General features: G+C 39.0%; 1 protein-coding gene across 3 annotated transcripts in view; it reads right to left on the bottom strand.

The window, feature by feature from the left end:
• EDRF1 (erythroid differentiation regulatory factor 1) overlaps positions 1 to 13,031 on the bottom strand; it is a 43,766-nt gene extending 30,735 nt beyond the window's left edge. For 2 of the 3 annotated variants that reach the window (XM_003922107.2, XM_074383065.1), the window contains exons 1-9: positions 12,739 to 13,031; positions 11,253 to 11,461; positions 8,923 to 8,989; positions 8,138 to 8,263; positions 6,590 to 6,714; positions 6,197 to 6,353; positions 2,912 to 3,013; positions 2,534 to 2,655; positions 1,617 to 1,728 (exon numbers count right to left, since the gene is read on the bottom strand). In XM_003922107.2, coding sequence (XP_003922156.1) covers positions 1,617 to 1,728; positions 2,534 to 2,655; positions 2,912 to 3,013; positions 6,197 to 6,353; positions 6,590 to 6,714; positions 8,138 to 8,263; positions 8,923 to 8,989; positions 11,253 to 11,461; positions 12,739 to 12,849 — 1,131 coding nt within the window. In that variant the 5' untranslated portion in view covers positions 12,850 to 13,031. The remainder of the gene's footprint in view (positions 1 to 1,616; positions 1,729 to 2,533; positions 2,656 to 2,911; positions 3,014 to 6,196; positions 6,354 to 6,589; positions 6,715 to 8,137; positions 8,264 to 8,922; positions 8,990 to 11,252; positions 11,462 to 12,738) is intronic. The other variant, XM_074383064.1, reaches the window with a different exon arrangement.
• Positions 13,032 to 13,094: the final 63 nt, after the last annotated feature.

Here is a 13,094-nt window from a genome sequence, read left to right as displayed (position 1 = left end):
GATTCTGATACACAACCAGGTTAAGAATCACTGGGTTGGAGTATAATGGTTCAAAGCATGTCCTCAGCCAGAGAGAGGCACAAATACTGGCACCACCACTCACTACTCATGAGACCCTGGGCAACTCACTTGAGCTCCTTGATCCTCAGTCTCTCTTTCCATCAAATAGGAATAACAGCATGTGAGGTAGCTAAGAAGATCAAATAAGGTAAAGCATTTAAAGCATTTAGCAAAGTGCTTGGATAAAAAAAGCACTCAATAAATGCTATCCATTCTTACCACTGTTGATTCTTAAAAGTTCCTCTCTAGTGGAAGTACATTATATTATTTGCAAAACGGTGCAATGCCTCTGGTTTTATTGCCTCTAAGTCCTCCTTGTCTGTCCTATATGTTATCTCCAAATTCATATTCTAACACAGTAAATTTCCCCTCCCAATGCAAGGACTGCACTGATTCCAGATTACCAACTGAACCAAGTCCATACTCCTCAGCTCAGCATTTAAGATCTCCATCATCTGACCATGACTTTTCCAACCTTATTTCCAGCTATTCTGCTACATAAATCCTGTGTTCCCTAACCAAATTTATTATCAATCCTTTCATATATTTACATTAGACTTTTAAAATCCAGCTCTTGTTTTTTTAGATACTAGCTATCATTCAGGACTCAGTTAAGATGCCTCGTCTTCCACAAAGTCTTTCTTCCAGACCTAAATGGAAGTGCTCACCCCTTTCTCTGATTATCTGGACTTATAATTCTTATCTGTCTCCTACTTTTCTCTCTGCACATTATTTTCCATTAGATTATCTCTTTCTGAGTAACAACCAAGTGTATTCTTTGTTTTCCTTCAACAATTATTTATTAAATTCTAAATTTTTTATTTTTTTGAGCCAGGGTCTCATTCTGTCACCCATACTGGAGTGCAGTGGCACAATCATAGCTCAGTGAAGCCTCAAACTCCTGGGCTCAAGTGATCCTCCAGCTTCAACCCCCCAAGTAGCTGGGATTACAGACGTGCAGCACCATGCCCAGCTAAGTGCGTGGGTTTTTTTCTAGTTAGGGTCTCACTGTGTTGCCCGGGTCAGTCTTGCACTCTCAGCCTCAAGTGATCCTCCTGCTTCAGTCTCCTGAGTAGCTGGGATTACATGCATAAGCCAACGTGCCTGGCTTCCCCCAACACTTATAATGGGGATAAAGTGTCTTGTAAATAAAATATGTTCAATAAGAATCTGCTACATAAGCTATCTACCATATGCAATTTTTACAAGACCTTTCCCCAAAACTTTGCATGTACTGAGTAGATATTTGCATAATGAAGAAATGCCTCCATTGTATAGACACTTTCAGTTAATTATAAATGAGTGCTTGATATTACAAATACAGGTTTTCATATATTTATGAACTTCCTCCAAATTACCTGTAAAATTACACTCCTATAACATCAAGAATTATGTTATCACCAACATAAATGTGAAAACACTTAAATTCAGTTTATTCACAGCTATCTTCCCTGCCAAAAATGCACCTTAGTACTTTAGGGCTGTAAAAACTTTGGTAAGGAACTCTCTGAACCAATCTGCATTTGAGAGATGAGAAAAATCACACTGTATCTTACCTGTACAATTCCATTTACATGAAAACACATCACAAGCTCTGGTACATTGCATATCAAGTTGTCCAACCAATAGTCAATTCCAGTTAGCACATTAATTGGCTTGTTGTTATCCCTAAAAATATACATTTCTAGTGTTATTTGGTTTAATTGAGATGTTCCTTAATGATTCATCTGAAACTTATTTCACCATTTAAGTATTTTAAGCTGTTCTCTCTAGACAGAAAATGCCATACAGGTTTTCTTTTCTGATAAGGTATGCACATGTAGCTCAGTGGTTGTGCTATATTTAACATCTTTCCAAAAGCCTGCTTGTATTTCTAACTGACATTGATAAGTTTTCAGTAATAGAAGAATATATGATAAGAAAGGACTGTGGGCCTACTGCCTGCTCCTAACACAACTTTAGTAACAACTGACTACCATATAAGACTATGCCTAAGCTAGAATTCGCACTGGCTAATGTCAACAAATACACGTAGAGCATTAAGAAAAATGCTTCCAAGCAGTCAGTAGGAAGCTCTCTAACTAATTAAATAAACTTGAATATTCTCACGAGTTGTAGATTTCGACCTAAGACTAGGCCAGTCCAACAAACCTCTGGCTCTATTCAATTAGGTCTAGAATGAAGATTCAGCTATTGGACTTTCAGCATTTGTTGACAGAAGCTCCTTCCTTAATGTGGCCATTTCAACTGGCAGGAGAAGGAGGGAGGTGAAAAAACCTAGAGCAAGAGAAAGATGCCCAACTAGACGGAACACTGATTCTGTTTTCTGAGACAAGAGTCTTGTCAACTGTCACCCAGGCTGGAGTGCAGTAGCACAATCTTGGCTCACTGCAACCTCAGCCTGATGGAACACTGGTTCTAAAGGAATAATTTAAATACAATAAACTGGAGGAGGGGTACAATGTTGGTTTACCTGAGACGTAAGCTGACTGCTGGGTATCTGCCTCCCCCGAATATGGGCATGTTGGAGCCCACCAACATATGGATATCTTCAAAGGTCCATAGAATATTCCGAACAAAATCATTTTTAAGACCCTGTGATTTAAAATAGGAAAGATTATAATAAACAGTCAATCTATACTTTCCCCCCATGATCTACAGAAAGACTAGAAAAAGGAAAGACAAAGGAGACAAAGTCAGGTCCCAGAGCTGTAAGATCACAAAGATGTTTAGAAAGCAATTTTAGGACCAAGTGGATTTTTTCCCTATCAATTTCAACTTAGACTAGTTTTTAAATGACGAAGTAGACTGGGGATTTGGTGTCTCAAATTGGACGCCACGGAAAGCATACCTGACTGTGCTCCCCGTCATTGAATAAAGTAGTCAAGTTTTGTTCTTTGGGTGCTGAGGCCACATGCCCCACTATGTATGAGGGTTCAAGAGGCTCACTTCCCTGTGAAAAGTGCAAGGATAAGGAGTGATTCTGCTGTCAACACTTCTTAAAATTGACCTACTTTTGAAGAGCATCACCTAAAGATTCAAAGCACACACGTCAAATCTACCACTGTACATTAGGCCAATACAAATAATAACACTCGTCACTAGGTAGCTTGCTTTGGGTAATGATCCTACTATAGGAAGCTAATCACATTTAGATCTTACTCAAGTGAGACAGATTAAAGATTATTCTAAACTTTCAAAGTTTTTCATTCTTCTCTTTTTATGGTGCATCTGATTACCACTGCTTTTTCAGCTTACTCCATCTATCTTGAGTTTAAAAATTCCTAAGAAACTGGCCGGGCATGATGGCATGTGCTTGTAGTCCAGGCTGCTTGGGAGGTCGACATGGGAGGACTGCTTGAGCCCAGGACTTCGAATGCAGCCTGGGCAACATAGTGAGACTCTCTTTCTTAAAACAAAAAAAGAAATTCTAAGAAATATTCCTCCACCCACAGTTTGAGATACTCTATTATCTTAACAGCCTTCAATTTAGTATTTCCTGATGTGTGTTCCATAGAACACTAGTTCCTGGTATACTAAATGCAAATTTTCCAGTCAGGTTTGATAGATGGCATTTACCATCTACTCACGTTTGTGAAGTAACAATATTTATTGCTATTAAAACAATAAATATATATAATAAGCAATCCTACAACAGAAAAATCTACTTTACCTTAGTAAAAACCAATGTTTCCCAAATTTATTTAATCTCAGAACACTTTTTGGTCGTAAAATATTCTTTGGAATACTTTTTTTTTTTTTTTTTTTTGAGACAGAGTTGTACTTTGTTGCCCAGGCTGGAGTACAGTGATGCAATCTCAGCTCACTGCAACCTCTGCCTCCCAGGTTCAAGCAATTCTCCTTCCTCAGGCTTCTGAGTGGCTGGGATTACAGGCAACCACCACCACACATAGCTACTTTATTTTTAAATTTATTGTCAGTAGAAATGGGGTTTCACTGTGTTGGCCAGGCTGGTCTCAAACTCCTGGCCTCAAGTGATCCACCCACCTCGGCCTCCCAAAGTGCTGGGATTACAGGTGCGAGCCACCGTGCCTGGCCTGGAATACATTTTGGAATACACTTAGGAAGTGAGCCCTTTGACACTGGGTAAACTCAGTCCACTGCTCAATTTTCCAACCATTAGGAAAGCAGTACTGCCATTAAGAAATACTACTTTAAGCTTTTAATGTCAGTGCCTCAACGGAACCCAAGACAGGCATGTGTTTGCTGCTTATTCCACAAATGTCTCTTACTTGTCATCTGTGTGTGCCAATAGGCTTGGCACCTGCCTGGGACGTGTGTGTGACTGCAAGCACAGGTAGCTCTCTAGCACTTCCACTGTGCCTTGTCCTCTCCCCTTAGGAGTCCTAAAAGAACTTTCAATTATTTTTTTATTATTTGTTTACACAGACAAGTTATCAACTTCTGAACCAATTCTCAAAACACAGTGTGCCAGGCAGTTGCTTTAGTCAGAGTAAGAGCTCTAGGTTACGATGTTCTCAATAAATGTCTGGCTCTAAGGTCATTCCACAGGCACCTGTTTAACCTCTATAATTGCTTAACAAAGGCCTCAAACCAGCACTTTTAGTTTTTGGAACAAGAATTTGTGCAGAGATCGTTTGCAAATATAAACAAATCTCTAAAGCTGAAATGTAGGCAGTGTCATATAAGTGCTCCATAAAAGACTCTTATGGCAGGCTAGCTCTGGATAGGGATATACCACTGCTACAACGATCTGACTGCTGGTAGTGCCTTGCTAACTGTGGGTGGAGTACAGGGACACTGTGGAGTGCTGCTGGAGGAACAGGCCTCTGCAGGCAGAAAGATCTGGGTTTAAGCCCTAGCCTGAGAGTTTAACCAGCTGTATTTCCATGTGAAACATCTTTTTATGAGCTTTAGTTTATTTATTTGTAAACTGATACCATCAACATGTACAATATGCAGCTCCAAGGATGAAAAAAAAAAAACTTATACAAACATACATATCAAAGTACATGGCACAAGAGCTATTAAATAAATGACAGTTTGCTTCCTCCACATGCAAGTCTACAGTACCCAAGTCTTCGAGAGGTTTCACGATAATTCCTAAACAAGGTAAAGCCAGAGTAACACTGGGAGAAGGGTGAGATGGGCAACAGGAGAGTGGTGTTTGTATGACGTAGTCTTTTTTCCCTTCTGAATCATAGAACACTCCTACTTCTTGGTTGTTACCACTATGTGACTTGCATATTAATTACTTCCTTCCTTTTCCTTACATTTTTCTCACTTTTGAAAAAAATTTAAATTCATTGTAGAGTTTTACGGGACACTTTCTCTATTTTAAACCAACTGAAACTAAAAATTGAGTGAAATGTATTTGCCGCCTATAATCTGTGAAAATTGAAACAATCTGGTTGAATAGTGTTCAATATGTGGGAACACACAGCAAGGGGGAAGACAATTTATCAAGTTACAGATCTTATTATCTATTTATCAATCTATTTTTTTGGAAACAGACATGCTACAATTTACATCTATGGTTTTATTTTATTCTTTGACAGACACAATAAGGACAAAGCTAAACAAGCAATAAGAAGAAACCAAGGGTGTAAGAGAGAAAACAGACAACACAGTCCATTCTCTATTCCTTTCTAAAAGTTTTACAACATGCAAGTGGACTAAGTCTCTGGAATTTTATCCAGAAAATCTTAGAGGGATATTCTAGGCCTAACAAGCTGACTAAAAGTTATGGCAAAAAGGTGAGAACTTAGATTACAAACAGGCTTCTGAGTCTCAATATTTGACAGGTTCTTCCTTAAAGTTAATTTCCTTAAAGTTAAGAATATGCTGTATCTCTGAATAATACTCAACACTTTAAGGAGATAATCATTGATAAACATATCAGTAAGCTATTATAAAATAGTTTGACTTAATAAAAAAGTCTGATCTACCCACTTATAATAGCTCTTGTAAATTCTATTGTAAAAACCTAAAAAGTATTTTTCCCATTCCATAAATTGATAGAAGTCTTTTCTGCCCCATTCCACTAAGTTAACAGAGTATTTCTTATTCCTGTTTTGTTTTTTTTTTTGACAAGATGTTAAAAAAGGCTTTGTCTTTCTAAGGGAATTTCCAGAATTAGCATTTAAGTACTAACCTGACTGGAAGCACTGGGATCTTCAGAAACTGAAGAAGGCATTTCGAAGGGAGCAGGCCATGAAGCCCCTTGAGAATCATTTGTCTGATCTGAACTGGAGGATTCCTGCTGTTCTGCGGTAGATGGGACAGGCTGAGCGGCTCCATCACCATTGATGCTGGCCAAAGCAGAAATAAAAAGAATCAGTTACTAAAGTTAACTTTATGCAACAGTCCACCAGTTTATAAAAACTACACTCTGTAATTAAGCATACATCTTACAAAAAAGAAATACGAACAAATCTTAACAATATCATAGGGCCAAAACTTAAATTATTACTTGTATAAACTTCAAACTAAATTTTAGATCAGAATTCCATTTTTTCTCTTTAAAGATAAACAAGTAGCCAAGTACCTGTAATATAAAAACTTGGAAAGAATTGCCTTTTGATACCAGTGTTCTTTGCTCTTTTTCTTCCTCTGCCACTTCTGATCAATCAGTCTTTGATAAAACTCTTTCAACCATGTCCAATCTCCAGTCTGGATAACATGAGATATACATAATACACACACGTAGTCAAAATAATGTTACCTAGCACTATTTTACAGAAAAGACTCCTTTTATTTTTTGAATACAGTTTCTCAAACACATACTCATTAAAAACTTATCTTTCTGGGTCAATTCATGCCACCTTTCTTTTGTTTTTTTGTTTTTTAAAGGAAACCCCAGTCTTCCTCTTCTCCTAAGCCAGGGTGGGACAGGTGAGTCTTCTCCGTAACATGTTCTTTAGCACCTAGAGTAGGTCCCGCTTTGCACACTATATTGAAATGATCTCTATATGTGTTCATAACCCCAAACAATGAACTGCTAAGGAGCAAGGCCTGTGATTTGTTCACTGCCACATCCCAAGAGCTTACCCAGTGCCTAGGCCCATACTCACACAATGAATGAAACTGTGGTCTTTTCAAAGGAAAGAGCCACCTATTTTCAATGTCATTTTAAATCACCATAACTTAATTTTCTTTATCAAAGCACTGTAGGAATATTCTTTAAAGACTATGAACGATTTCTTGCCAGCTGAAGGAAAGTACAGAAATGGAGAGTAATCCTTGAGACACCGTAATAACATTACCATATTTTTTCAAAAGTATCCATTCTCAACATGTAGGGAAAAACAGTCCTTTACCAACATGCAATTTGAGAATCTAGGCTAAAGACAATCAATTAACTCTAATAACTGTAGCCAAGCATCATTTAACAATCGGAATATATTCTGAGAAATGCATCATTAGGTGATTTTTGTCCTGGTGTGAACATCACAGAGTGTTACTTATAGAAACCTGGATGGTATAGCCTACTCCATACCTAGGTCATATCGTACAGCCTATTGCTCCTGGGCTACAAATCTGTACATGTGACTATACGGAATATCACAGGCAATTGTAACACCAGGGTATTTGTCTACCTAAATATTGCAAATATGTAAAAATAAGTATATTATAATCTTATGGGACCACTAGTTTATGTAGTCCATCACTGATTGAAATGTCTTTATGAACACATGACTGTATTCATAGGAACAGCTTTTAACATTTTTCACATTTTGTAAGAGCCATGTTTCATGAGAATCTGTTAAGGGAGACATCAAAGGATTTTTTAAATTTTAAACTAGTCCCTTAATTTTCAGAGATTTTTCACAACTTTCTTCATTGGCTTCATCTTTTTTTCTTGTAAGAAAGAATCTGGCTGTTGGTATCAATAAAATAATTTTCTTCACCATTCTCATTCTCTTCTTTTTTCTTCATTCAAGCTTTTCTATCTTCAGTGAAACTTTTCATTTCTCGATTGCTGAAATACTCAACTACATTTCAACTTTGGCCATTCTCTGAAACAAAATCCTTTTTCTAGTGCTCTTAAGTTGTTAAAGAATGTTTTTCTGGATTTTTTTCACAAAAGCATTACCTGAGACGATCTCATAAAGAGTTCCTGAATATCTAGTTCATCTAGTAGGAGCGTCCTTCCTATGCGGTGTACCGCCATGCTCACGTGGGATTTGCTGTAGGGAATTTTCAGGAGTTTTTTTATGTTCTTAAAAAATTAAGAGAAAAAAATAGTTAAGAAAGACTGCTTTAGTGTGATTTGGAATCTTTTAAATTTTAACTTCATTCATTTGAAAGCACAATAAAACTTATTTCCTTAAGGTTATACAAACGGAACTTTAAACCAAGAGGTACATGCAAACACATAGAGGACAGGGCTTTCAAACCATAATCACGTACACTTTGAGTCACCTTATATTAATGACAAACATCTATTTTTCCATGATAGAATTTCTTAAAGTTAAGGATGTATATGTCACACTGTTGTGCTGACCCAGACTTTAGGCATATAAGATAAAAGCCACTAAGGATCAATAGACTTTAACAGAAATATCATTTGTAACTTTCAACTGGTAACATATACAGAATAATCCCAAACATTATAATCAGTTTCAATTACTATCATTAAAATATAACCATCAGTATTAATATTATTACCACTGCCAGTGTTTGGGGATTGTTTCTTCCTCTTTAAATAAAGATGTGGTAAAGAATGGAAAAAAGATATTCGATAATCAGATAGTTTTATCTTATCTCATCATTAATTTCTCAAGACTTGCATGCTTATATCATGTAAAACACAGCACGATATAAAACACCTAGCACAAAACACCCCCAAAATTACAGTAAGCGACAAATAATACTTACTTCAGAGTCAGAGACAACATCTACATCATTTCCCACTGAATCAATGAAGTCATATGCCATGCCAAAGCTACCAAAGAGAAAAAAGGCTGCATGTTAAAACGTCATGCTCATAATCATGCAAGTTGAGTTTAATAACAATACTGTAGTTCACTGCTTCTAGGATACACATTTTTCCACATTTTAACAACTCTGAAATCAGGACCATTACAATTGGCAAGTTTTTTTTTTCTTAGTGGAACATAAAATAATGATGTGTCTTAAAGTCAGTGGCATCTTACATTTGATAAAACGTGGTAATAATCATTAGAAGCATCCAATAGGAAACATTTAAAATAAAAACAATTATTTTCAATTTTGTAATCACAAAACCCAAAAAGTCTCCAAGGGAAAATAGTGAGTTCAAGACTTTATTCTTTTTAGATAGAGAGCGAAGAAAAACAGAAACAGAAACATTTATCAGGATTTTACTTTCTGAGATTGTGTTTCTAGTGATATACCTCTTTTAAAAAATAGACATGAAAAACCTGACACCAATTCAGCCACGAAAGGAAATGAAAAAAAAAAAAAACAAAGTTACATCGAGCAGCCAACTGATGCCACGTACCATCTGAGGCACAGCTATTAGTCTACAACCCTGAAAGGGACCTGACATCACCATTTTCCAATTACTAAACGGCAGAGTCAAGACACTTAAAGGACCACCTAACCACAAAGCATGCTTTGTGATTTACCATATGCCTGAGCCAAATTATTTAGCTTCCATTTTCTCGGGTGCAAAATAATTAACAGTGCCTCTCTCAAAGAGTGGTGAGAATTAAATGAGATAAGCATATAAACTTGGCACAGCATTTGTATAGAGTCAATATAATTATTTAAATTTCCTCACACATTAAAGTATGTTAACAAATCATAATTGATTAAGCCATTCTTTTAAAAAATGATATTTGGGTTACTTCCAACTTTTTGATCCTATAAACGATGCTACAAACAAACAGCATTTTGCAAATATGACTTTTATCTTCTGAGGCATTAGGATCATTTCCAAACTACCAGCTTGTAAAGTAGTAGTGTATTTGTGCCTCTTGCTACAAGTTACATGGAAATATTTTAGATTGAGTAGCTGAGAAGGTGGGGGAGGGGAACCGCACACATTAGATAGCCTACAACAATATGAACAATAGTACATTTTTCTCTATAGGACCTCAGGCCACTCTCTCAACTTTAAATACCATCAGCAGAGGCCGGGCGCGGTGGCTCAAGCCTGTAATCCCAGCACTTTGGGAGGCCGAGGTGGGTGGATCACGAGGTCAAGAGATCGAGACCATCCTGGTCAACATGGTGAAACCCCGTCTCTACTAAAAATACAAAAAATTAGCTGGGCATGGCGACGCGTGCCTGTAATCCCAGCTACTCAGGAGGCTGAGGCAGGAGAATTGCCTGAACCTACGAGGCGGAGGTTGCGGTGAGCCGAGATCGCGCCATTGCACTCCAGCCTGGGTAACAAGAGCGAAACTCCGTCTCAAAAAATAAATAAATAAATAAATACCATCAGCAGAATTTCCAGTGTCAAAGTCAAGGTGTACGTCACCCAACATGATTTTTTTTTTTTTTTTGAGATGGAACCTTGCTCTGTCACCAGGCTGGAATGCAGTGGTGCAATGCCAGCTCACTGTAACCTCTGCCTCCCGGGTTCAAGCAATTCCCCTGCCTCAGCTCCCCAGTAGCTGAGATTACAGGTGTGTGCCACCATACCCAGCTAATATTTTGTATTTTAGTAGAGATGCGGTTTCACCATGTTGGACAGGATGGTCTCAATCTCCTGACTTTGTGGTCCACCTGCCTCGGCATCCCAAAGTGCTGAAATTATAGGCGTGAGCCACTGTGCCCGGCTAATACTGAGTTTTTAAATTTAGCCTTTCCAGATCAGACAACCCACCACCCTTTAATGAAAAACTTCACAGGAAAGATGAAGCAATGTTCAGGGTTTTCCTCCTCATGCACCAAGTTGATCCTTTGTATTCACATATTCAAAAAGTATCCAAATTGGCTAAAATGAAAGGGCTGATTGAATTTTGGCGGTCGAAACTCATCTTTGCTAATAACATGATGTAGACTTGAAAGCAGCATATGCAATTGATATTGTATGTACATCTTCATACTGTAACATCACCTATTATCAGGAGAATAAAAAGTCTTTGAAAATCAAATATGATCTTTCTCTAAAGAGAAATCTCGGCAAGTTAATGGGCATTACAAACTGAATTTAAAAGCATATAAGAGTTTTACATGAGGGTGGAGGGCAGGTAAAATTGCCACTGATTAATATTTACCTTGAAAATGGCTTGCTTTTCTTGCTGTTACCAAGAATTGTAGTTCCTGCTGGCCCTAGCTTGGCACTCTCTCGTAACCAGTTGGCAGGTGGGAGTTTCAAGTCTGTTTTCTCTTCAAGGCGTGCAAATGCTGTTCGAGGAGGGGCAGAAGAGTATTTCACCACAGCTCGGCTCTTCACTTCATTGCCTCCAAGAAATAAAGCTGATCCCTAATTAACATATTGGATGAAACTTTAATGAACATTACTAGGAAAGAAAAATCTCACCTTCATAAAAAGAAAACAAGAATCTGTCACACTAGGCTTCACAAGGAACATATGCCACATGTTACTAACAGCACTTAATAATTAATTCCAGCATAAATGGTAACACTTACTTAGTTCTTTTACACCAACTTCAAAGAAAAAAGATGAGTGAAGGAGTATGATGGTTATGGTTATCAGCTAGAAAATGGACCACCCACTCTATTTTTAAAATTTATTCATATAAAGTGGAGAGGCAGAAACCCAGAAGATTCAATGATGTTATGTTAACTAAGTGCAAACCTCAATAAAGCCTATTTTCAGTATTAAAGATGTATTATTATTATTATTATTATTATTTTGAGACACCGTCTCCCTTTGTCGCCCAGGCTGGAGTGCAGTAGAGCAATAAAGGCTCACTGTAACCTCCGTTTCCAGGGTTCAAGCAATTCTCTTGCCTTAGCCTCTCTAGTAGCTGGGACTACAGGAGTGCACTACCACGCCCGGCTAATTTTTGTATTTTTAGTCGAGACGGGGTTGCACCATGTTGGCCAGGCTGGTTTCAAACTCCCCGACTTCAGGTGATTCACCCACCTCAGCCTCCCAAAGTGCTGGGATTACAGGTGTGAGCCACCATGTCTGGCCAAAGATGTATTTTAATGTTAATAACACATCATTCATAAAGTAGTCTGGTAAAATATTTGGCCCTTTTTGATTTTAATGTAAATATTAGTAATTGATGCATCGGTTCATTTCGCAAATACTCTTGAGTCTCTGACTTCACAGCAAGGCACTGGGGGTTCGTTCCTCACAGCCTGCACCTGCACACTCCCAAGGCAAGTTCAGTGTCTGGGTTCAATATTCTAATCTTTCACGCAGTCCCTTTTCTGCCTGGCAAACATTTTGCACCTTCTGTGAATTAGTTCCGTCTCATTCTCGGAGAGTCACTCCCCGGCACCTTTTCTTCCCGCCAGCTTTGCAGGACTGTGCCACATTTTGGAACCGCATATTTACATGTACCTTCCTTGAGAGCAGAGATCGTGTCTAACTCACCTGTCGGCTACCAGGACTGCTTTTACAACGAATACCTGGCGAAAGGAACATGGACTTCCACTCCCTATTTCGGGGATGTCAGCGAAGCACAGGGAAGGCTCCAGAATCTGCCGGGAACCGAGGCATCTCTCCCGGGTGGAGCGGGTCCTCGGCTCGCGGACCTGGCAGGCTCCCCTCCGCGGAGGACTCACCTGTGCAGAAGGTTCCTCGGATTCTCCCTGTGACAGGAGGCTGAGCCCTCCTCGAGCGGCGGCCCCGGCCGGCGGCCCCTCGGCTCCGGCTTCCTTGAGATCCCCCATCATTTCGATCCAGGGCAGGCCAGACGAAGGGGGAGCGGAGGAGCAGCGACAGGAACTCGGGCCCAAGGCAGAGCAAGCGCCCCAGACTCTCCGTGGACCGCACTTCCGGTCTCTGCCAGGAAGAAGTAGCGGTGACGCTCCATTAAATCTCGCGATCTTTGTACATAGGCCCGGCCCAGCCTCCCGCTGCAGGTACCACCTTCTCGGCCGGGGCGGGAATTGTAGTGCGCCTGCGCTTGTTAGGACGT

This window comes from Saimiri boliviensis, chromosome 12 (assembly GCF_048565385.1).
Source record: "Saimiri boliviensis isolate mSaiBol1 chromosome 12, mSaiBol1.pri, whole genome shotgun sequence".
NCBI classification, from domain to species: domain Eukaryota; kingdom Metazoa; phylum Chordata; class Mammalia; order Primates; family Cebidae; genus Saimiri; species Saimiri boliviensis.
Note: the sequence above shows the minus strand (reverse complement) of the source record. Positions and strands in the feature narration are given on the sequence as shown.